Raw genomic sequence first — 26,059 nt, 5'->3', positions numbered from 1 at the left:
GAGATAGATAGAGATCATTAAGTGTAACAATGTTACGAGAGTCTGTCGGAGTAGAGTAGAGTGTCACATAGTACCAAAAGTTCCCTCATGAACACAATGTATGTACCCAGAATCAACTGTGCAAAATGAATTGACTCAACACCCAATGGATTAAGCCATACCTGCATCAATAACTGCACAAGTAAGATCAGTCTTCACTTAACTTGCCGGCACACTACTGTGTAACTAGAAAGTTACATCTAAAAACAATACTGTATATATCTTAAATAATAAAGCAAATCCCATTTTGATAAGAAAAAGTACCCAACTACAACAGTGATCATGTCATTCCAATATCTTTATAATGCATCCAATTTCTTCTCCTCTGGTCCACTCCTGGTGGCACGTTTCGGAGATCTTTGGCGCTATCTTGTGGTGAAAAAACGAAAATGTCGCTTTGCAGGTACGATCTTCTGATATTGTATTTATCACTGCAAGGAAAGTTTAATATTTGTAGCCTGGGCTTTAATGGAAGAAAACAGTGGTTGTTATTATTATTATTATTATTATTATTTATTTATTTATTTTAAATCTACCAAAATTCCTAATGATCTTATTGGTCATTATGTTTGAGATGGATGGTTATTGTATGATGTCCAAGCCCATGAGTGGATATGAAGACAGGCTGTAATAGTCGTCATAGCCTAATAGTCATAGCAGCCAGGTATAAAAGGCAGAGGTGAATGGAGTTACTGCACCCCCCGTTGCATGCTGGGAGGCAGCAGCAGTGAAACTGCAATTCCTGTTCTATTCTCAGGTCCTTACAACACAACAAGCACGCATCTGAGCCGTCAGAGAGCCCATGTTTAAACAGCTGTCAGGTCATGGCGCTGACACGGTTCGAGCGGTTCTTGGTGTGGATGTTGCGAGCGGCCGCGGGGATGCTGTTCGCCCTCTTCCAGATGCTGGCGCCCCGGCGGAGAGCCGGCAGCTCGGCGGGGGTCCCACCGGTCACCGACCCGCTCCTGAGGGTCCCCGCGATGCGCCTCGCACGGATGATCCGACGGAGAGAGGCAGGTGAACATAGCTGATAGATGCACATACATAGCGCATATAAAACCAAAGGATCATATGTCTGTTTCATAATAATGCACCATCCATCCCCCTCGGATTGTTTAGGGAAGAGATGCTGTAAGGTGACACGGTAGTTGCGATGAATTCTGGGAGCTGTAGTTAGTTAATCATTCCTCGAGCAAATGGCCTATTTAATGTGTATTTCCATATTAAAGGTTGTGTGAAATGGGAACCATACCAATAGTAATGGCTTATATTAGCACGTCTACGTGATAAAGCACCTCTGCGTAAGGGATTTATTTTAAACCTGAACAATAGTGGCAGGGGGCCATGTTAGGGGACCAGCTTTACCTGTACAAAGGTCAAGAACAATTGGAGCTATGTTACCCTATTCTCTGCCTATTGTCCCTGTAGGCTAAATAAGTTGTCAGCTCAGTTTCACCGGTTGTTGTTGTGCAAGGGAAGTCCTTTTTTGTGCTTTTTATTTTCATACAGTGTTGACTTATCCATGCTTCTAGGGTTATTAGACATTATGTCATATTATGTATGAAAATAAATATGTTAATCCCAATGTTTCTAAATATTTGTGTCTTTTTCTTCACTTGCTGTGATGGATCATGTCTTGATGTCCAATGGTAACTGTCCAATGGTAATTGATAGTGAATGTTCACCTGTTTGTTCCCAGATAACCAGTGTGGAGGTGGTACAGGCTTACATAGATCGCATCCAAGAGGTGAACCCGCTCATCAATGCTATGGTCAAGGACAGGTGAGGCGATGAGAGTGTGTGTGTGTGTGTGTGTGTGTGTGTGTGTGTGTGTGTGTGTGTGTGTGTGTGTGTGTGTGATTGTGTGATTGTGTACCTCCACACAGTTGTCATACACAGAGCAGTGTGAGCAGCTCAGATACACCAACACTCTCTCACACACACACACACACACACACACTCAACCCAGAAGTTAAGAACTATCATGCAGGCATGGTAAGGATCATTGGGGGTAGATAAGGGAGGAGGAGCAGTTTTTACATCCACACACACACACCTCTGGGGAAGACGCCACTGTGTAGATCGGCACGGCAACCGAGAACTGCTCCGATAACCATGGACACCTGAGAGCATGAGGGACGGAGGGGGGGGGGGGGGGGGTAGAGAGAGAAGAGAGAGAGAGAGAGAGAGACTGTGGTTGGTTGTGCATTCTCATCTGTTAGTAGTATTTATTTTACCCCCACCCCTCTCCCTCAGGTTCTCCTTGGCCCTGCAGGAGGCGGCTCAGGTGGATAAACTGATAGAGGAGGAGACTGGGGGTGAGGATGTGCTGGAGGACCGGCTGCCCCTACTGGGTGTCCCTTTCACTGTCAAAGAGGCCTTCACACTCCAAGGTACACACCATGTGTTGTCTGTGTGTCTTTCAGGAGTAAGGGGCGGGGCTCTCTGTCTCTACGGATACGAGATCCAATTGTGGTATCTATAATTCTAGAACTCTCTCTCATCTGCGCTCTCTCTCTCTCTCTCACTCTCACGCTTGGATAAGAGCGAGCGGGACGCATGAGAGAGTTGATTAAGAGAGAGACGGAGAGGAGAGAAAGAAATAGAGCTTTCATGTCAAGTTGGGTTGTAAAATGTGTTGATATGGATCCAAAAAAGAGAGGAGGACTACATTGTAGGCACCGTGTCACGTGTGTGTGTGTGTGTGTGTGTGTATGTGTGTGTGTGTGTGTGTGTGAATACTGGGGGAGACTAACGACACTAAGTAGATTACCTCTGAGACCTACAAAGGCCTCTCATACTGCCGTGTGTGTGTGTTTTAGTTTTTTTGTGTGTGTGTGTGTCCTCACTTAGTTACACCACTTTTGTGAAGGTCAGATAACAATTATGTGTGTGTGTGTATGTGTGTGTGTGTGTGTGTGTGCGTACGTGTGTGCCTGCTAGGTCAGTGATTGCTGTAGAATGTCATTACATTTCCCAAGTCACCACAAACTACCGCATTAAAATTAATTAATTGAGCCAACAAACTGACCTAAACATTTCTGAACCCCACCATCAATGCACTACTCTACCTAGATCTATAGAGAGAGGTATTCCTTTGTTATTTATTTATCAATTAGGCAGGTAAAAGGTCTGAGTTGATTCCAAGTTTGGCTTTTGCAAAACAACAAGCGGTCAACAGAGCTCTCAATGCAAGTGAAATAGGCCATCCTTAAGCCCGATTTATGCTTCTGCGTCGAATTTACGCGCGGCTACGCCGTAGCCTACGCGAGGGCTCTCCAAGTTTATAGTTCTGCGTTGGTCCGCGGACCGCGTCGCGTTGGTCGGTGTACTCATAGCGGCATAATAGCGATCAAAAAACTTATTTTTGTTATGCTTGTTGTAAAGAAAATATCTATAATGCATTGAAATGACAGTAAACTAAGATAATAAGATGGTTATCATCATTTTTCAAATCTTTATTAATAAGTTATTACAGAAAAAGTAAATGACATTTCTGTCATGACTTCCGCATTTACGAGAGAGTCGGAATGTGACGCTACCAACTGTAGGGGTGTAACGGATCACGGAAATTCCGTGATCCGTTCGGATCGCCCTCCACGGTTCGGAACGCATGTGTACCGCGGATCAATTGCAAAATGTTAACAAGTAATAATATTACTTAATATCTTACTTAATATCTCTTGTAAATCACAATGTAGAGTTGCCATGAAAAGATAGACGCGAAAGCTGCGGGCTTTGTTTTACTCTAAAGCGCAATGATAGGTTGATAATGCGAAAGAAAAAGAATCCGTTGTTTGCTCACTACACGTGAAGCTGGGAATCCACAACAACAAGGCTGCGTTCGTAAATCCGCGTTCGTAAATCCGCTCTGGAATCTGAGCGCTGAGCGCTCTTGTCCAATCAAATTACTTGGTCCCTTTATGACGTCGGACCCAGTGTGCGCTCCGGCGCTCTCAAAGCGAATTTACGAACGCGGCCCAGGTTTATCATGTTACGTTGTTCGGCGGAGAAGAACTCGAAATGCCTCCCTCTTCATTTAAATCCCATGTATGGGAGCACCTTGGCTTCTCTGTCAACTATGACGGGAGGCACGAAAAAGGTAGCTCGACAACTTCTGTTAATGTAGGCATTTTTTTCATACCATGTTCAAAATAAGGGTTCACTTTATTATTTAGTTAAAAGTGGCATAAAACATGTTTATTCATCTGCTTTAAAGAGCCCAGTGATTCACTGCTGCAACCAGGCGCCTCCTCCCTCTCTCCTATCATTTAAATTGAGTGTATTTCAGTATACCGTAATTATGTAATGTTTGAGTGTAGAATATGTTATATATATATATGTATATATATGTATGTATATATATATATATATATTACCAGTTTTGACATCTTGAATGTTGTTGGTTTTTTTCACATAATAAAAGTGGTGTTTTTACAGAATTCAAGGAAAAAGCAGTTTTTATAAAAACAAAAATGTTTTGTGTTGATCCGAAAAATTATCCGATCCGTGACTCAAAAACCGTGACACGATCCGATCCGTGAGTTAGGTGATCCGTTACACCCCTACTACTAAGCGGACCAATCACAGTTGTTATAGATAACTTTACATTAAATATGTCTATCATAAATATAATTTAAACCCAACGAACAGCCAGTACCTGTAGTACCCTGTAACTAATAATTTATTTCTAAATAAACAGGATTGTACATCTCGTAAATGTGAATTGCGCTTCTTATAGGAAGGCTGTGCCTCCATAGGGCGCTCCGTTGGAACGGTGTACTCAAAGCGGCATAATAGCGATTTTGTTGTTGTTATGCTTGTTGTAAATAAAAGTTATATGATGCATTGAAATGTAATTAAACTAAGATAATACGGTGGTTATCATAATTTTTCAAATCTTAATTAATAAGTAATTACAGAAAAAGTAAATGACATTTCTGTCATGGCTTCCGCATTTTGGCAGGCGAGAGAGTCGGAATCATATCGGAATCATGTGCTACCAAGCGGACCAATCACTGTGCTTACGGTTGCGTAGAAACTGCCGCGTAGTTACATTTTTGGAGAGGTGTGCGTCAATCTATGCCGTAGCCTACGCAAGGCTACGCAGGCCTACGCAAGCTACGCCGTAGCCTACGCCGTCGATTTTACGCATAAGCATAAACTGGGCTTTAGGCTGCAAAAACTAAAATAATCCATCAGAGAGATAACGGGAACATTAGTGGCCAAATCAACAGTTTGGTACATTTAGAGAAAAAAAAGAACACACTGGTGAGCTCGGCACCACAAAAAGGCCTGGACGTCCACGGAAGACAACATTGTTTCAGGGGAAAGGGAAAGACAGGAAATGTTTTTCGCTAAATACGTGAGGGCACCAAGCCAACACAAGGGTGTAACAAGCGTTTGAAATATCCTGTACTCTTCTCCATCACAAGATATGGTGTTACATTTCAATGCAATAAAAAAATAATTAAGTTATCTGTAAATGTCTTTGGAACAGTTTTCCTCCCACAAAACTGCCATTGACTCCCTAATTTATGGAATGATCGGCATACAGTGAAACAGTGTTTCCATGAGTTTCTCACGCGTCCATTCTGACCATCTAGTGACTACCCTGAACTCCTGACCCGTAATTGAATCCTACATCCTATATCTACACTAGTATGGTTGAATTAGACCAACTGCATTTATGCCACTCTCTACCCCTCTCTCTCTCTCTCTCTCTCTCTCTCTCTCTCTCTCTCTCTCTCTCTCTCTCTCTCTCTCTCTCTCTCTCTCTCTCTCTCTCTCCAGGAATGCCAAATTCTACAGGGCTGGTGTCGCGGCGGGGAGTGATTTCAGGGACAGACGCGCCCCCCGTAGCTCTGTTGAAGAGGGCGGGGGCCATCCCTCTAGGGGTCACCAACTGCAGCGAACTTTGCATGTGGCTGGAATCCCATAACCGTCTCTACGGGGTCACAAACAACCCCTACAACCTGGACAGGGTGCCTGGGGGGAGCTCCGGTCAGTCACAGCGCTTTGACTCTAAATATCATCATATTGGATTGGAATATGAATAAACAAATAGAATGGAGTTTAGTTGTGACGAACAGGATGATACCTCTACTGTTCACTTTGAGTGCATTGCCTTGTGTTGACTAGAAGACTAGACTAGAAGTGACCACCTGTCGAGTGACAACGCCTTGAGTGGAAATGCAAGGACACTGATTCCCACACCCTTCTCTCCTCTCTCTCTCTCTCTCTCTCTCTCTCTCTCTCTCTCTCTCTCTCTCTCTCTCTCTCTCTCTCTCTCTCTCTCTCTCTCTCTCTCTCTCTCTCTCTGCCAGGAGGCGAGGGCAGTATTTTAGGGGGCGGTGGTTCAGTGATCGGCGTGGGCTCCGATGTCGGAGGCAGCATTCGTATACCGGCGTTCTTCAACGGCATCTTTGGCCACAAGCCTACATCAGGTGTGTGGGTGTGTGTGGGTATGTGTGTATTGGGGTGTGCACATGTTTCTGTGCATGCTCGTGCACATGTGTATGTCTGTGTTTGTGCATCACTCTTGAGCATCACAGAGATATACTAACCCCATTCTCTTTCTCTCCCTCTCTCTCTCCCTCCCTCTTCCCTCTCTCCCTCCCTCTCCCTCACCCTCTCGCCTTCCCTCTCTCCCACTTTCCCTCCCTCTCCTTCTCCCTCACCCTCTCTCTCCCTCCCTCCCTCTTTCTCTCTCTCTCTCTGTAGGTGTGGTGTCTAACGAGGGTCAGTTCCCTCCAGCCTCGGGGCAGCAGTCGGCCTTCCTGTGTACTGGCCCCATGTGCCGCTACGCGGAGGACCTGCTCCCTATGCTCAGGGTCATGGGGGGACCCAACGCTGACAGGTACCCCGCTAGACAGACACACAGGGACATTTACAACACATTTTTGGCATTTTGCAGACGCCTTTATCCAAAGCGACTTACAACAAATACATTTGTCTAAGTACGTGAATCATCGATCCATCAGTCATAGCAGGAGAAAGTAATCTATGCTAGGACCACGGGCCATTGGCAGTCATAATGCTAGAAGAAGCACTGTTTTTTTCCTCACAGTAGAGAAACTGTACAGGGGGGTAGAGGGGATGTAGAGGTCCCAGGTGGGACAGTTAAAGGTGTAGGGACAAACACCCTACTTCCCAGCAGGAAAAAGCGACATAATAATTATGGAGCCGATACACAAGGGAAACAGGAAAACAACGGATCTAGGAGGTGTTGTTAACTGCACAACAGGTCCTGAACGACTCGCCTTCAACTTTAGTGTTTAAGACCCAATGATGTAACTTAACTTATTAATTTTAATTAATTAATTAATTTTGCCATTTAGCAGACGCTTTTATCCAAAGCGACTTACAATTACGAATTACAGGGACATTCCCCCTGGAGTAACTGAGGGCTAAGTGCCTTACCCAAGGGCACACTAGTAGTGGTGTGGCTTCAGGCGGGATTTGAACTCACAACCTTCCGATCACAAGTCCAACTCACTATCCACTAGACCACCACTACCCTTATGTCATTTACATGATGACACCATGTATGTGGAATATGCTCTGACCGACAAATGCTCTCCCTCCATTTCTCCAGGTTGTGTCTCTCCTCCGAGGTGGATCTGAAGAGTTTGCGGTTCTTCTCAGTGCCTCATGACGGGGGCTCCCTGCTTGTGTCACCTGTGAACCAGCAGCTCGTCGATGCTCAGAGGAGGGTGAGACAGAGAGGGAGGGGGGTGGTGAGGGTGAGAGAGAGAGGGAGGGGGGTGGTGAGGGTGAGAGAGGGAGGGAGGGGCATAAAGAAAAGGGAGATAAAGTGGGGGTGGATACTGTGGGAGGTGGATAGGGGGTGGCCTTCGACACTTAACATGTTTCCTCTTTCTCAGGTGGTGGAACGCCTCGAGGCAGACCTGGGGGTCAAAGTTCAGCAGCTGCAGATCCCTCAGCTCAAATACGCCTTTCAGATCTGGGGGGCCATGATGGCCTCCCCTGGAAAAGATGGAAAGGTGTGTGCGTGCATATATGTGTATATATATACTGTATAGGGGTAGTGATGGCCTAGTGGATAGTGAGTTGGACTGGTGGTCAGAAGGTTATGAGTTCAAATCCCACCTGGGAACACCGCCACTATAGTGTGCCCTTGAGTAAGGCACTTAGCCCTAAGTTACTCCAGAGAGACTGTCCCTGTAATCTCTAATTGTAAGTCGCTTTGGGTAAAAGCGTCTGCTAAAATGGCCAGATGTATCGTTTCCATGTTAATCAATGCCTGTTCCTTGACAGCGGCCTACGTCCTTTGCAGAGTTGATGGCTGACCGCGGGACGAGTGTGTGGCCGCTGTGGGAGATGGCCAAGTGGATCTTTGGTCTCTCTTCCCACACCATGGCCGCCATAGGTGTGTGTGTGTGTGTTTGTGTATTGATACAAGTGTGATCATTCAGGTGCATGATGTGTTTGTGATTGTATGTATGAGTGTTTCTTTGCCTATAGGATTGTCTCTGTTGGTGTGTTAGGGTCATGCACATCTACAATGTCCTTCCCACCTTCTCTCTCCTTCCCTCCATCCCTCCCTCCCTCCCTCCCCCCCTCCCTCAGGTCTGGCCATGGTGGAAATGTTCCAGAGCTCCCAGCCCTCCCAGTTCGTCCTGGAGCAGAAGGAGACTCTCCAAAAGGACCTGGAGGAGCTCCTGGGCACAGATGGGGTGCTGCTGTATCCGTCCCACCCCCACCTCGCCCCCCAACACCACCACCCGCTCTTCACCCCCTTCAACTTCTCCTACACGGGTCAGTGTTTTGGTGGACCCCCTTCTTTTGGGGGTAGTGGTGCCCTGGTGGATAGTGAGTTGAACTGGTGATCAGAAGGTCATGAGTTCAAATACCACCACTAGTGTGCCCTTGAGTAAGGCACTTAGCCCTAAATTACTCCAGGGAGACTGTCCCTGTAATCTCTAATTGTAAGTCGCTTTGGATAAAAGCGTCTGCTAAATGGTAAAAATGTCAATGTAAAAATGTGTAGCTGGGGGGGGGTACCTCACTGAGCTCGCCAAAACGAATGGCCAAACAGTTTCAGGTTGGCTCCCAGAGCTAGTGCTTAGGTATAGCTAAGGCTTTAGCTCAGTGAGCTAACCCTGTCTTGTGCTCAAACTCTACATGCATCTACTCTGCCTGTGCTAATGTGAGGAGACAGGGCCCCATTTTGACAGGTGCAGAACTCATTTTAAGTGGAAATACTTGCTGTATTTTCTGGGGGTTGGTAACACAATGGGATCCTCTCTCTGTCTGTCCCTCTTCCCCCGTAGGTATCTTTAACATCCTGGGTCTCCCAGTGACCCAGTGTCCATTGGGGCTGAGTGTGGAGGGCTTACCCCTGGGGGTCCAACTGGTGGTGGGGCAGCAGCAGGACCGGCTGTCCCTGGCCACCGCCGTCTACCTGGAGAAAGCCTTTGGGGGCTGGAGAGACCCCGGGACGGCTCTTATGCAAAACACCTCAGAGTCTGTTCAAACCACATAAACACACAATCCTGACATCTATGAGTGTCCTATCACAAAGCATAGATCTGTAATATAATACACACACACGCACACACTTGGACGCAAATGTGACACAGTCTGGTGAAAGGGTCCGCATGTCGGCAATTCTCAAGTCGCGCAAATGACCAAAAAGTCTATGTTAACGCTCGCGATTAATCTGGAAGCCGTAACACATTAAAAAACAATTCATGAAATTAATCATAATTACCAAGTTCTACTGACATGCGTGGCATCAATCCCGCGCTCTACCATTTGAGCTAATTCTCCTTCCTCTCACAAGGCTAAAGAGATCTCAAGAACAAATGGTATACTTTGACCCGCGTCCTTTTTAGTTTATGTAGGAGCTTAAGTATAAAAGTATACTGTATTCTGTGATAGCAATTAGAGAATGAAAATAAGAGTTCGGAGAGTACTGAAAGTCGGTAGTAAGGTCTACTATGACAGTGAATGGAGAAAGGTTAAGAGAGTTTCAGAGTACATTTTCCCGACTCCGGAGGTCCCGGGGCGGAAACAACATTTTTCCCTTTCACCTTTGAGGTGGAGCAGTTACCTACGATAGGGCTTGGTTCAACCGACTAGAATTCAGGTGAGAACAGGCGGGTGCAGTGTATCTGTGCAGTCTGAGATTTGGCAGGTAAGTGCAATTCTGACTGCATAGCTTGAGACTTTTTCACTCTGCAAATTAAGAGATTATAATCTTATTCAGAAATCATCAAAACTAAGAGATGTTATAATAAAGTTTAAAAAAAACTCTTGAAAACTCCTCTAACCAGTTTGTCATGCATTTCATTATTCCAACACTACACCATGTTTTTGTTTTATCTCCCCCCAAAAATACAAGTAAATACTAGTGTTTTAAACTTCTGATCAATCATGATTAATCACAGCCTGTTATTGTGATTAACTTGATTAAAATGTTTTATCGATTTAGTTATGTGTTTTTAGCATGTTGATGTTCTATCAGCATGTTGTGATGTGCTAAACATGCAGTTAGATGTTCATAGCGATGTTTCTTCTTAGCTGATAGCTATTAGCAGCTGTTTTGCATGTGTTGGATTCAGAGCCAATTTCTCCGCTATTTGGTTTGAGGTGTACCAACCTTCAAATAAGCATAACGTCTTCTACTATTTTCAATGTATGACACATCATTTGAAAGCTTACAATCTGCACTTTCATAATCTGGAAAGAAAAACTGAAAAATTACCTTGCCCTAAATGAGGACTTTTTCACCAGACCCTGTCACATATATCTTTGCACCTGCTCTCCTATTGGCCAGTCTGAGACTATTGCTATGTCATTGAACCTTTTGTCCACATTGTTTTCTGTTGGTTTGTCACTAAGTGTCCTATACATGTCCAAAGAACTTTTCTTGTCTTTCTGTGTCCTGGTCCAATCGGTATATGTTGAGTCAGGAGGTTTTATGTGTCATTTCCATTAAGGTTCTCTTCTCTACAACTGAAGAGAAGACAGAACCCTACATGAGAGAGAATGTATATGAATGTATTTTAAACAGGGAGCATTGATGGGTGACATCATTTTCTTCTCTTTTATTACTTGCACTTTTAAAATCAGGATCTAATGTAAACATTTGCATAAATGTTGAATTTCAAATGAGATATTTGTGATAATGTTTGTTTAATGTATGTCAGTGGTCACTGTCTAAAAAGATAATCATACCAGGGCAGAATATGGAATAAACAGCACATGTACACTGTATTTTGAGTGTGTTGTTGACATTTTACTGCTTAACACAGTTTTTCACCTTATGTTCACACATATAGGCATAACATAATACACTTTGGTTTGATTTGATTTGCTGTTCAGACCACATAACCTATTTCCGCAGCCATCTCTTATTTAACCATCAGAGGATGGTATAGCCTATACCTGCGCATACACCTGTACATTGCATCAATTAATTGTAAGGGACATACATAAAGGTTGTTGTTTATATGTCAATGACGAAGATGATCTGAAAATGAAAGCTTGATTGTTTACTTTCTAAACGGACACGTCATTGTGTCATCGCCATTGCACCCCAGAATGAAATCAAGCGATGATGTCATTCGCCAGTCCGCATGCTGTCAGAGTTTAAAGGCACAATCTGGGATTTGTGCTGCAATTCAACGGTCATTTCAATGAATGATAATAGCTCTTCATTCTCAAATGAAATAATATATTATAGCTAAATAAATAGAGCTTACCTTATCCTGACAAAAAATAAGTTGTTTTAATTTATTGTTTGTTAACTATGTATTTGTAAATAAACTATATATCCTAGGTTTCTCTGTCCTAGGTTTCTCTCTATATCCTAGGTTTCCCTTTACATCCTAGGTTTCCCTTTATATCCTAGGTTTCTCTCTATATCCTAGGTTTCCCTTTATATGCTAGGTTTCTCTCTATATCCTAGGTTTCCCTTTATATCCTAGGTTTCTCTCTATATCCTAGGTTTCCCTTTATATCCTAGGTTTCTCTCTATATCCTAGGTTTCTCTCTATATCCTAGGTTTCCCTTTATATCCTAGGTTTCCCTTTATATCCTAGGTTTCTCTCTATATCCTAGGTTTCCCTTTATATCCTAGGTTTCTCTCTATATCCTAGGTTTCCCTTTATATCCTAGGTTTCCCTTTATATCCTAGGTTTCCCCTTTATATCCTAGGTTTCCCTTTATATCCTAGGTTTCCCCTTTATATCCTAGGTTTCTCCTAGGTTTCTCGATGTGAAAGTACCAGTAGACTACCAGATACGATGTTGTATGCACATATTTTGCTACCAGGGTTGCCAGACGGAATTGACCATTTCCAGCCCAACCAGTCTAAAAGCTGCCGAATCCACCCGTCCAGTGTGACCAATAGTAATCTATATCTTATAAGTACACTTTAACATTTCAATATAACGGACTGTTGAATCAATAGCTCTGTCTATGAATTTGAGTGTTCACATTTGCCCAGCACCAATCTCGTGAATTGTCTTTCACACGGAGAACACTGACATGCTTATTATAAGGTTGTGAAGTTGCTTGAATGAATGTTTTGTCAATGAGATGTGTTGTTCTCCGGTGAAAGACGTGCTGCTCCTGTTTTCAATGACGGTGCTATTTGTCTCTAAACGAAGAGAAAATTGTGTCCAGGCAGCGTCCACTAATCAGATAATTAAAACAGCATGTCGTGTATTATTCAAAGGAGCATGACAAAAAAACAGACATTCATTATTATTATTATTATTATTATTATTATACTTATTATAATTATTATCATTATTATTATTATAATTATTAAAAACAGACATGCAGTCCGTTGTGGCTGCTGGGGTAACAAACTACTATCGCTTCACGCTTCTGCTACAGAAGATGAATTTCAGAAGTGTCATTGCAGTAACACCTCCGCCCCACGCTCGTCTATGGCTGCGTTCGTAAAAATCGCTCTGAGAGCGCCGGAGCGCACGTTGGGTTCAACGTGATTGTGCGACCAAGTCATTTGATTGGACAAGAGCCATTCCACGAGTGCTGATCAGATTTCGAAGAGAGTGTTTACGAACGCACCCTATAACAGGCACCGCCCATTAGATCGTCCAATCAGACCGCTCGTATACGAGGGTTTATTACGGTCAAGCCTTCGACAAGAGAGCCGCAGATCAAACCGGAGAGATTTAAATCGACCGAAGGCTGATTTATCATCTATGGACACGATCTTGTAATTGAATCGGTTAAACTAACTCTGGGGTGACTGTTCTGTTCTGAGAGGCTGTGTCAAATCGGTTGATCTCTCCTCCGAGAAGTGCTCCAGGGTGAGACAGGTAAGCCCATCGACTCTCCGGCGTCTTCAGCCATTGTAGCTGTCATCCCCGGGCAGCAATCCCCCGGTAATGATATTTACGATCGCTTTCCGCAGGCAGGTCCTCCTCGATTGAAATAACGGGGCAGGCTACTACGAGAGACGTCGATCGATAAGATAGATAGGGCCTGCAATGGAGACAATGTTTGATGCAGCAAATGTTTGATGCGCATTTATATCTTCCGGTATCAGGCGCGTTTTAATACATTTTTGCAATCTAATCCTCTATGTACGGGGCAGGTGACAGGTCATACCGTAACGCATCTGGTTGTTGCGATAAACTATCACAGTGCATCGTAGTAGTGTCGGCTTGGAAATAATGTTGCCGTGACGTGAAAGCCGAACGATTTTGCCCTAATGAAATTGGAATTGAATGTAGCGGTGATGAAACATCAAATTGTCGCGTTATTCGAGGGGTAGGCTACATATAGTGATCAATGATGATCATGATGTAGCCATTTTACTAAAGCAACTTTCTTCCCCTCTCTGACAGCAGCACTGGCCCTCTGGGCTCGTTGCATGAAGAGGTGGCACCGGTGGTACCGTCCAGCAGCGCAGCATCACCCGTGGCAGCGGGATGACGGAGTGAACCGAGCCTCCCTACGCACCGCACGCACGCAGGATTCCGCCTGACGACTGAATAGATGGAGAGAGGAGAGGAGGATATGCTCTCGAGAATTTCATCCAGTTAGATTGTACGGTACTACTGTTTTTTAAATAATAAAATGCTGAGTACTATGACATTATAATGATATTATTATTCATATTTCCAAGACATCTCAAGACATCATAAGACAATCTTAATATTTCCAAGACATCTCAAGACATCTTAAGACCCATGTCTATAGACGTCTTGACAAATGTGTCTTAAGACGTCTCGAGACAAGGTGATGGCTGGGTATGTAGTAGTAGTACTAGCGGGACCTTCATATACAGATTAATTCCCTCGTGCTATAGGCAGGAGGACATTGTCATTTTTGGGGGTAATGGGAACCGTGCGTTCCCGGACTGCGGTTTAAACGCGCCCCCGTGTCATCATCTCAGAACGGCGTGATGGACTACGACCTAAGCGACCCGGGGGCTGCCGAGCCCCCTCTGCACTGTGTCCACGGACCGAACCGGATACGTCCTTCGTCCTACCGGGCCCTGCGGAGCGCCGTGTCCAGCCTGGCGCGCATCGATGACTTCTTCTGTGAGAAGATCGGGTCCGGGTTCTTCTCCGAGGTGTTCAAGGTAACGTTCGACAATTCAAAATGGACTATCAATATAGGCACAGGTAGATGTTTACTATGGGCTACTGCGAGACCGAGCGAGGTGAACGCCAGCAGGTGAGCGTACCACCACTGCCAAGAGGTGTGGACCTCGGAACAGGTGTGTGTGTGTGTGTGTGTGTGTGTGTGTGTGTGTGTGTGTGTGTGTGTGTGTGTGTGTGTGTGTGTGTGTGTGAGTGTGAGTGTGAGTGTGTTATTACTGGAGGACAAGTCTGTCTCACTGACTAGACTAAGTAGATTACACCGAGGCCTATGCAGGCCTCTCACACTGCTACGTGTGTGTGTGTTTGTGTGTGTGTGTCCGTGTACCATCCCACGCCTGCACATGAAACGGTTCTCACTTCCTTACACCACTTCTGTGGAGGTCAGATAACAATCATGTGTTTGTGCTTTGAAACCGCTAGGTCAATGATTGCAGTAGAAATGCAAATAGACTGAAATGTCTTCATTTCCAAAGTCACTCCAGACTAATTTAAATAAGTGTTGATGATTAACCATTAAGATGAATTAATTGAGCCAACAAGCTGTCCTAAACATTACTAACACAACCTTCCCCATGGGTATCCTCCTTTAAGTTGGAGAGGCTGTGGCTCACGAGGTAGAGCTGGTGTCTAATGATCGCAAGGTCTGCGGTGGGCAAGACATTGCACCCCAAATTGCTCCCAATGAGCGGGCCGGCGCGTTGCATGGTAGCTTGCCGCCATTGGTGTGTGAATGGGTGAATGAGAGGCCATTGTAAAGCTCTTTGGAATAAGGCGCTATATAAGTGTAGTCCATTAACCAAGGTGGGCCTGCAAACACAGTCCTGCCTAAGATATGTTTACTCTCCTGATTTAGTCATAGATAAGGGATGTGATTCACTTCCGCTACACCAGTCTGTTCCAGGTGGAGCTGGGTGTGTGTGTCACACCTTAGTGTACTCAGATTCCAAGGAATCTGGATCATGCTGCCCTGACGATCGCTTCAGCTTTTCCAGTTACTGCACTTTTGGTTAATCTTAAGTCTTTCCAACGATTTTAAGGCTCTGTTACTTGTAGCTTATAGTGTATCCAGTAGATCTCATTCTGAATTCACCATTGAAATCTCCTAAGCAATTTTATGTCCATTTTAAAATTAAGTCTCAATTCCAATGTCCATATCTCGCGTGATCAATAACCTAATGTTGCAGCTGTCAGTGGTTTACATTCACCAATCATAGGATAGACTTGGAAACTTATTTTCTCTCAATTGCTCGTCCCATATTCAACCAACAAGATTATTGATTATAAAGCAAATCAAGGATACTTGTTATCAGTTTGCATTGATCTTTGAAACGTTTTGAAGCTGACACAGGAGTACATTTTAGGTGTGTGGTGTGTGTATGTGTGTGTGTGTGTGTGTGTGTGTGTGTGCGTGCGCGCGCGCTGTGATGTCACATTGACGATACCCTGGATTTGTCCAGATCAAGGGGAGTGATGGGAAATCCAGAAAGCCTATTAGTCCTGAGCAGCTATTAATACCGCACACACACACACACACACACACACACACACACAGACAGGACCAGACACATAGCCAAAGCCACATGCACAAATGATCAGTCAATGACCCATATACACATACTGTACACACACACGTGCTACATGCCTACACACCGTCACTATAGACAGACAGCTAGGAAAACAAGCATCCCACCTACCACACTCCCTACCACACTCCCACTCGCTTCCCTCTCTTCCACCCTCCACTGTGTTCCCTCACCTCTCTGTCCTCTGACTGCAAAGCCCCTCTGCTCATACTTACGTCTGGGCGGGCTATGTAAAGCATTGGTGTAATTGAAAGTATCCATCTGTGTGCATGCGATGACATGAGGAAAGAATCATGGATTTAATCCATACCATGCTCAGATACAGTATATAGTGGATATAACTGGATTAAATATGTGAAATGTATGCTCCAGAAGTTTCCACGCAGAGTGCTGAATGTTATTATTCACTTGCAAGTTTACTGCGAGGCTAGGGTCAGTGCTGTTTGATTTGCACCTCTGTTATCAATCCCATGTTCACTTTGAACTGGAAGTAGACTTGACTCTGGGTAGAAGTTGCCTATTGGCACAGATCTAGGATCAGTGAGATGAACAAGACAACGCTGACCTTTGACCTTTGTGTCTGACTGGTGTCGGAGGGCAACGTCAGCCTGCTCCATAGAGGGACTCACTGGAACTGTGGGTTTCTGAGTACCAGCTAAAGCATTGTTGACAATAAATAATAATAATCATAACAATAATAGATTGAATTTAAAAGCACCTTTCTTAGACTCAAGGCCAAAAATGTTGGATGAGCTCTGTAGCAACTGTAGGGAGTAGTGTTACTCAGGACCAATGCCATGCTGTAGGAAGAAAAGTATTTGAATTTGCTCTCCCTAAACTTTGACCTTGCTCTCCCAAAATGTTGACCTTGCTCTCCCTCTCCCCCTTCAGGTGCAGCATAGGGTGACAGGACAAGTGATGGCTCTGAAGATGAATACACTTGCCAGCAATAAGGCCAACATGCTTCGTGAGGTGCAGCTAATGAACCGGCTGTGCCACCCCAATATACTCAGGTCTGTACACACACCCACACACATGCATGCACATCAACACAGTACCTTTGCAATGAGTTCAAGTTGCACCAGAACATTCTCCAAGGAGGAGGAAGAAGAAGAAGAAGAACAACAACAACAACACTACTGCTGTCTTTTTGGTTTCATTGCTGCCAAACCTGGATACTAGAAGAAGCAGCAGACCATCCTACATCATCATTTCAGATGAACTTAGAATGGAGCCTAGTTACAATTACAAATATACATAGACTCATGTAGTGCACAATGACAAGCACACTCCAAAAGCCAAAGAGTCCCTAAAACACATTGCTCCTCACATAATGAACACATGCGTAGGCATTCAACGTGCAGTAAGATAATGTTCTATTGAGGATGCATGTCGTCGTTTTTGAATGTGAAGACCTTGTGTGCAGGCTAAAGGATGAGACCAGGGAGCCAGAGCGACGACAAGTCAACAAAGAATACAGCCATCACCATGACCAAGAATGCAGCCATGAAGTAGTCACTCGCAAACAACGAAACTCTCCAACACTGTTGGAAAGACGTCATGAAACACACACAGGCCTATTTGTTAACACACTTGCGTTTTTTGAGAACTGGCTGGTTTATGGAACGGTGAGCGGACAAACACTGGACCAGTGTGCTGTTGCTTGCTAGCTGCTAACTCTCAACAATTCCGAGGCGGCGAAAAGAAGATTGTGCACCCCTTTTAGAGTGACAAGCTTCCACCGATTATATTCTAGTGATGTGTAAACAAGAGTGAAATTATAGATTCTTTGGTAGCCTATATTGAATTGTACTTTTAGCATTACCATTCTGTCAAGTCATCGAATCATTGGAAAGACACCTTTGACTGCTTCAACACTGGACAACACAACACGCAAAACGATTCTTCATAAGATGTTGAGCCTTTTCAGCATAAACACTGAATTATTTAATAAATCATCATAAATACTAAGTTAAGTTAAATGAGGCGCGATTTAGCGGACATGAACTGAAAATAAACGAAATTATGCTCAGGGACTTGAAAGTTTGAAAAACCATGCTGTCTCTCACATGTATGATACTATAGCCTAAAAATATTTAATAAATGTAATGTTTAATAAAACTATTTAATAAATGTAATTGATCTTCTCTCTCTCCTTAGGTTTCTAGGAGTCTGTGTGCATGAGGGCCAACTCCATGCTCTGACCGAGGTGAGCTCTCCCTTTCGTCTCTCTGGAGAAATTGCATCTTTATGTTCTGAGACAATGATTTCCATGGCAACAGAATAGTGTGGAAAACAGACCTGAACTGTGGACCATAGACGATAACAAAGGTGTGTGTGTCTGTCTCTGTGTCTGTGTCTGTGTCTGTGTCTGTCCGTCTTGTTGTGGTTACAGTACATAAACGGAGGCAACCTGGAGCAGTTGTTGGACAGCGACATGTACCTGTCATGGGCCGTGAGGATGGATCTGTCTCTGGACATCGCCAGGGGCCTGCAGTACCTCCACAGCAAGGGCGTCTTCCACAGAGACCTCACGTCTAAGGTATGGTGTACACACACACACACACACATATATGTGTGGTGGCCTGGGAAAACCCTTCACATGGTGGCATTTTGACATTTTCATTTTTTATATTTCCATAAATTAGAAGTTCTCAGCTATTCATAACTGGTTGAATGACTGAGATAGCCCTTTATTTTAAAAAGTTATGAGCATTTTAATGTATCATGTCAAAAAAAGTGAAAGGTCATTACTACCCCTTTCTCCTCCGGGTCGGGGGAGGAGCCTATGCAGATCGGCCGGTCTCGTTTGTCTGCTTGTGATGCGGTGTTAGTCTGCTCGCCTCGTCGGTATGCGAGGGACAGATCCATTTGTGTGTCTTCTAGTTAAGATTGTATTACTTTATGCTTATTGTGAGCATCAGTAAACTGGCAATAACACAGGTGGAAGTATCGTCTCTCCTTTCGCTCATGTGTGCGTGCGTTGCTTAACTGAGAATGAGACACGTTCAACGTGACGTTGTTTCGCTAGCAAACTACCCACCACAAAAACATAAAAATAAGTACTTTCTCTTTTGTTTTCTTAAAATGTTTATTCACCATAATGTAGTATGGAGTTCAAAGTACTAGAATACCACATAATATCAAAATCGCCAAAATCGCGATTTCCATCTACCGGTATTTTTGCTCTTTGCCACAAACGAACGCCAGCGACATCCGACGGGTTTTCCCAGGCCACCACACATATACAGTTCCTTGAGACCACTTGAGCTAACCTTCTCTAATCTCCCCCTCTATGTGTGTTTGTGTAGAACTGTCTGGTGCGCTGTGATAATGGCCTGTTCACTGCAGTGGTGGGGGACTTTGGCCTGGCAGAGAAGATCCCCGACTACAGGTTAGTCAGTGTGGACAGATTACAGAACAACTGTCTTTCTGACACTGACAAATACAATCATGTACAGTCTTTGGCTATGACGGCATGTAGACTAGGAACTGCAATTTGAAATATTTAGAACAAAAGTGGATTTCTGTTTCTCCCACAGTGACGGGGCAGAGAAGCAGCCCCTTGCAGTTGTGGGCTCCCCCTACTGGATGGCCCCGGAAGTGCTGAGAGGGGAGGTCTACAATGAGAAGGTAATGTGGTGAATGACAATACAATAGCCATAGAAAAGAATATCCTGTGTAAAATAATTGTTGGGATTTGGTTCTGTGATATTCCATTGACATCGAGGCAATGTGACTGGAATTGGTATCAAATGCAATTAATGCATCGCGAGACAGTTCATTATCGATACAAATATGTGACGATTCAAATCGGTGAGATGAAAAATCTCTTTTTTACACAGCAGAGGGCGGAATCTACTTTTGACTTTGCTTGTCCGAAGTTATACCCTATCATAGCTATACCCAACCTCAGAAATAAAAAAGGGTCAGTCATATTTGGTCTGCCATCTCATTTAGTTAAAGCATTTTGCGAGGAAATCATATTGTGAACCCAGTATCATGAATCGCGAGTTGAGTGTATCATTACATCCCTAATTGTCATCGACCAGGTGTTCTCTGACCCTCTAGGTGGACGTGTTTGCCTATGGCATCATCCTGTGTGAGATCATCGCCCGAGTAGAAGCCGACCCTGACATCCTACCTCGCACTGAGGTACGAGAACCCCTCTAACCCCTCCATATGAATGAATGAATGAATGAATGAATGAATGAATGAATGAATGGTCTTTATTGTCATTGCTACAGTACAGGTACCAAACAACGAAATTTAGGAGGGGTGGCTCCCCTGGTGCTAGGAAAGAAAAAAAACGAAAAAAACAAGAAGGGAAAGGAGCTGGTTTACATAAATAAAGGCTATGTACACTATCCACTATACTATACTGTACAGATAGACGACTAGGGTTGTCATATTGCACATAGTGTTATTGCACATTCATTTAAAGTGTCGCAGTTTGCAGGCTTGAAATGTACATATTTGTGCCTCAGCATTACACATTTTTTCAATCCAGCAGCTGCCATCAATCCGTCCAGACTGTCCAGGGCCCAGAACCTAGGTCTTTGCTGTGTTCAGGGCCTGGATGGCACTGGGGTAGAAGCTGTGCTTCAGTCTGTTTGTCCTTGCGGCCATGGTCCTGTACCGCCTTTTCGAGGGCAGCCGGGCAAAGTGTTCGTACCCAGGGTGGGTTGGGTCTCTGGAGATCTTGGAGGCCTTCCTGAGACAGCGTGTGTTGTACAGCTCTTCCAGAGAGGGGAGGGGGGCGCCGGTGATCTTCTGGGCTGTTCTCACGACTCTCTGTAGCGCATTTCTCTCCGCGGTTGTGCAGCTGGAGAACCAGTTGCAGATGCCGTAGGTGAGGATGCTCTCCACTACGCCGCGGTAGAAGGCCACCAGTATCTCCTGCTTGTTGTGTTCCTTCCTGAGGACTCTCAGGAAATAGAGCCGCTGTTGTGCCTTCTTGATGGTGGCTGCTGTGTTGTTCTTCCAGGACAGGTCATCCTGTATGTGCACCCCCAGGAATCGGAGGGCTGAGACTCTCTCCACGCTCTCTCTGTCGATGAGCAGGGGCTGGACCTCAGACTTTTTCCTCCTGAAGTCCACGATGATTTCCTGGGTCTTTGACTTGTTCAGCAGCAGGTTGTTAACCTTGCACAGCTTGCTCAGCTGCTCTACCTCATCCCTGTACGCCGCCTCGTCCCCCCCCGAGATGCAGCCCACCACGGTGGTGTCGTCTGCAAACTTTACGATGGAGTTGCTGGGGTGGACGGGGGTGAAGTCGTAGGTGTAGAGGTTGTAGAGGATGGGGCTTAGCACGCAGCCCTGGGGGGACCCAGTGCTGAGTCTGAGGGCTGTGGAGGTGTGGGAGCCCACCCGCACCCTCTGGGGGCGGTCGGTCAGGAAGTCCTTGATCCATGCACATATAGAGTGTGATAGTCCCAGGTCTAGTAGTTTGGTCACTAGCCTGTCTGGAAGGATGGTGTTGAAGGCAGAGCTGAAGTCCACAAAGAGCAGTCTCGCGTAGCTGTTTCCCCTCTCCAGGTGGGATAGAGTGGCGTGGAGAGTCGTCGCGATGGCGTCCTCTGTGGACCTGTGGGCTCTGTAGGCGAACTGGTATGGATCCAGGTTGGGCGGGAGGCGTGTGAGTATGTGGGCCCGGACTAGTTTCTCGAAGCACTTCATGATGATTGGTGTGAGTGCCACCGGGCGGTAGTCGTTTAGGCAGCTCACCGTGCTTTTCTTCGGGACTGGGATGATAGTTGAGGTTTTCAGGCAGGGTGGGATGGTGGCCTGGGACAGGGACTGGTTGAAGATGTTGGTGAAAACCCCGGCCAGCTGGTCGGCGCAGTCCCTCAGCACCCGTCCCAGGACGCCATCCGGCCCCGAGGCTTTCCTGGGGTCCACCGCCTTCAGCACGCGTCTCACTTCATGCTCTGTGAGGGTGAGGATGCTGAGAGCTGGAGAGAGTGGTGTTTGTGTTGTGGTTACCTCCGTTCGCCCCTCGTCGAACCGGGCGTAGAAGGAGTTCAGCTTTTCCGCCAGCAGGGGGTCGTCCTCTGCGGCTGTGAGCCTGTTGGCTCTGAAGTTTGTCATGTGCTGAACCCCCTGCCACATCCGCCTGGAGTCGTTGCTCAGGAAGCCTTCCTCAATCTTCTCTCTGTGGTCTGCCTTGGCCTCTCGGATGCCGCGCTTTAGGTTAGCCCTGGTGGTGCTGTACAGCAGTGTGCCCTTCCCTGCGAAGAAGGCGTTGTCCCTCTCATTGATCAGTTTTTGGACCTTCCCAGTCATCCATGGCTTCGTGTTGGGGTAGACCCGGACCCGTTTGTCCACGGTGACTGAGTTGGTGCAGTTCACTATGTGGTTCAGAACCGACGACGTGAACTGTTCCAGGTCCTCATGCTCATATTCCTGCCATGAGGTGTCATTTAGGCAGATCTGCAGTGGAGCGGACCCTTCTGGCCAGGTTCTGACAGTCTTAGTGGTGATGGGAGCACTTTTCCTCATGGTAGTGTAGCCTGGGATCAGGACCCCAACCTGACCTCTAACCCCTCCATATGACCCCAACCTGACCTCTAACCCCTCCACATGACCCCAACCTGACCTCTAACCCCTCCATATGACCCCAACCTGACCTATGACCCCAACCTGACCTCTAACCCCTCCACATGACCCCAACCTGACCTCTAACCCCTCCACACAGGGCACATTAGACCCCCACACAGTCACACAACCAACTAACAGTTGGCTTAAAACACACCCGAAAGCGATGGCACACATTCGCAACACATCACAACAATGCTACAGTGTATAACCACACTCTGTGCCGTAGCCAATACACATTCAGCCTTTTGTTCAGTGAACTGGTTGTTCACCGACCCAGATAAGAGGTGTATTTGTATTCGTTCCCTTATTGCAGATTATCACACGCAACTGCGGTGAAAACACTGAATATTTCATCACTGCAGTGCAGCAGCTCCATGTGCGTGTGAGGGGTTTAATGAGTCAAACTCGACAAAGGTGTATCACATATCTGTGTATGCTTCCCTCTAGTGGAGACTTTAGGGAACTGCAGTGTCATTTCACTTTTGTGATGATAGTATAATGCCTTGCCAAATCATTGAAAGCTAGTCAGACGAACCAATAGAAGTCAAGTCTGCTCAATTTGAAGGATCTGTTTGTGATGATGATGATGACCACCAACCCTCTTTGTGTGCAGGACTTTGGGCTGGACGTGGAGGCTTTTGAGAACATGGTCGGGGACTGTCCGCCATTGTTCCTCAGTCTAGCTTTCACCTGCTGCAATGTAAGATCCATAAACACACCCCATATCCCTAACCCTATACACTCACACAGACTGACCAATGCAAAGCATGTTTAACAAGACACTCCATCGAAGAGACACAGACAATCGAATATTTTCATTATCTAGTACAATCCATGAAGACTTGCCCTGTTTACATACCTCCTCTCTCTCTCGCTCTCTCTCTCTCTCTCTCTCTCAGATGAGTGCTGAGAGACGTCCCCCGTTCTCCAATATTGCTCTCTCTCTGGAGGGGATGGAGAGAGGGGAGGAGAGGCAAGCACCAACAACTCTGGGTGAGTGGGTGGGGAGGAGATATGGCTTGTAAGAGGGATGGACACTCTGGCATTCTTTCAATATGACCTCAAAAGCTATTTTTGTCTCCCAGTTACTCATTACCTGTATGAAAAATGTAATATGTATTTATCCATCTCAAGTCATTGATATTTTATCAAAAGAGATGAAAGACAGTCCAGTCCAATATGTCGGCCCTTCTGCTAGTATTATAATTAGTAGGATTATTGCTACTTCTAATGAACTACTAATTTCACTGCTACTACTAACTGTTGTATTACTGTACGGTACAGTGCAAAAAAAAGACTGTTGAAATAGACAACAACAACATTCCCACTTGTGTTTCTGTGCCATACGCTGATAGTTCCACGTTATTTCATCAGAACCTGTTGCCATTGACGTCAGCCCCTATCGATGGCGGAGCGCCCCCTGTCACCCTTGCGACCAGCGGTTGTCACGGAGCCAGTCGGACATGCTCCCCCCGATGACGCCCCCCTTAGGCACCCCGGCGCGTGTCAACCCCTTCTCCCTGCGCCAAGACCTGAACGGGGGGCGGATCAAACTCTACGACACCCCCAGCAAGTCTGTCATCTCTCTGACCTTTACCCTGCCCCCGCCCCTGGACCCTTGCGCCTCCCCGCACAACAGGGGGAACGCCCCCCTCCGCGGACCTCCCCGACGCTGCCACTCTCTCCCCTGCACCCCCGAGCTGGGTCGCACCCTCGCCCTCGTACGGGACCCCGACCAGCAGAGCGTGGGGAAAGACGAAGAGGAAGAGGGAGAGGAGAGGAGGGAGGAAGTGGGGAAGGAGAACGGAGGGTTGGAGGACGTGGCGGACGATTCGGGGCTGCCCCTCGAACTGGAGATGGTGTCCCTAGAGTGTTTGGCGGAGGAGGAAGAGGACGACGAAGAGTTGTCAGGTTTATCTTCGGTGGAGCCTATGGACTGCAGCAGGTCCCCCGAAACACAGGAGGGCGCCATGCCCACCCCAAAGAGGCCTCTCCTCAACCCTGCCTCCGCCTCCTCCTCTCTGTCCCTGCGGCCCAATGGCTGGGGCCCCCCTATCTCCAACGGCCCCCCGTCCCTCCCCCCTTTACCTCGTCCAGACAACAATAACGGCTCGGCGCTCGTTTTGGGGCGCCCGGTCGCCTGGGGGGTCAACGGCTACCGCGCCCCTCTCCCTGACCAGCAGGTCGGCCCTGCCCCCGAGCATGATGAGGTCATTTCCTGCCCAGGCTGCTGTCTCATCGGGCTGAGCTTTCCCTCCGTGTGCCTGCGGGGGGCGCCGACCCCTCGCCGCGTTCCCCCCCGACGGCCGTTCCGCAACCTCAACGGAGGTGGGGACACCTCGGCTTCCGTGGCGACCAAGGGACTGCTCTGTCGTGGGGCTAAAGGCCTAGCCCCTCCCACTGCGCCCTGCGAGCCCGGCCTTCCTCTACCGGAGGCACAGACTTAATGTTGGCGCCCCCCCTAGTGGACAGACTGACCACTAACACCACCAATGACACTATTGACATCCTCCTCACTGTTACTGATCAGTGAAACCCCTACTACTACTACTACTATTTATCATTTCTATTAGGAACAGGTGCGCTGATGATAATGATAATGATGATGGTGACTACTCCTACCTGAAGTGGATCAGCAGCTTGCCTTTGTGTGTGAGTTTGTTTCTTACTGTCCTGTGTGTGTGTGTGCGTGTGTGTGTGCGTGTGCGTGTGTGTCAGAGGTGTTTGACATAGGTGGAGTGTAGGGAGATAAAGGGAGAAGCAGGATGGGGAAAGAGAGGGTTCACTTTTGAACGGTGGCTCTTGCATCGTCTCTTAACCATTGCAGTGTGTCACAGGTTTGTTTATTTAAATCACTCTGAACCTTTGAATTACATATTTTGAAATAACTTTTTCACTCGAGTGGTGCTTTCGATTTGTATTCTATTATATGAACAGGTGCTTCTATCCCTCAAGTTTCAAGCTTTTTCTCCTATAATCCACTTTACTTCAGATTGTGTGTGTGTGTGTGCACTCTGAGTGTGTTTACTAGCCCTTGTAACTACAAAACAGCATGATAAATAATTCTCCCTGCTTATTTATTTATGTACTGTACAGATCATTCCACAGAGTTGTGCGTGTTTCTGTTAGAGAGAGAGAGAGAGAGAGATGACGTTTTGTTGGTCTCATGTCAGTTTTGAAATGTCAATGGTTCGCTGGTCATTTCCCTGTATGTTTGTACGA

The 26,059-nt window shown here is 46.1% G+C and overlaps 2 protein-coding genes across 2 annotated transcripts; both read left to right on the top strand.

Annotated features, from left to right (window-relative positions):
• Positions 1–863: 863 nt before the first annotated feature.
• Positions 864–9,547, top strand: LOC308160783 (fatty-acid amide hydrolase 2-A-like; the record flags this gene model as incomplete). Its single annotated transcript, XM_080534722.1, has 11 exons — positions 864–1,052; positions 1,739–1,821; positions 2,296–2,432; positions 5,833–6,042; positions 6,366–6,485; positions 6,763–6,898; positions 7,637–7,754; positions 7,926–8,045; positions 8,320–8,431; positions 8,632–8,820; positions 9,336–9,547. 11 exons carry the CDS (start codon positions 864–866, stop codon positions 9,545–9,547), a joined length of 1,626 nt encoding a protein of 541 aa, XP_080390848.1.
• Positions 9,548–14,452: 4,905 nt separating this feature from the next.
• Positions 14,453–25,284, top strand: tesk1a (testis associated actin remodelling kinase 1a; the record flags this gene model as incomplete). Its single annotated transcript, XM_080534721.1, has 10 exons — positions 14,453–14,632; positions 17,129–17,250; positions 18,398–18,446; positions 18,633–18,779; positions 19,549–19,631; positions 19,780–19,870; positions 20,309–20,392; positions 23,451–23,537; positions 23,737–23,830; positions 24,212–25,284. The coding sequence occupies 10 exons, from the start codon at positions 14,453–14,455 to the stop codon at positions 25,282–25,284; spliced, it is 2,010 nt and encodes a 669-aa protein (XP_080390847.1).
• Positions 25,285–26,059: the final 775 nt, after the last annotated feature.

The sequence above is a fragment of the Nansenia antarctica genome, assembly GCF_963989245.1.
Source record: "Nansenia antarctica genome assembly, chromosome: 6".
Taxonomy (NCBI): domain Eukaryota; kingdom Metazoa; phylum Chordata; class Actinopteri; order Argentiniformes; family Microstomatidae; genus Nansenia; species Nansenia antarctica.
The sequence above is the reverse complement of the archived record's forward strand: the minus strand, read 5'-3'. Positions and strand labels throughout refer to the sequence as shown.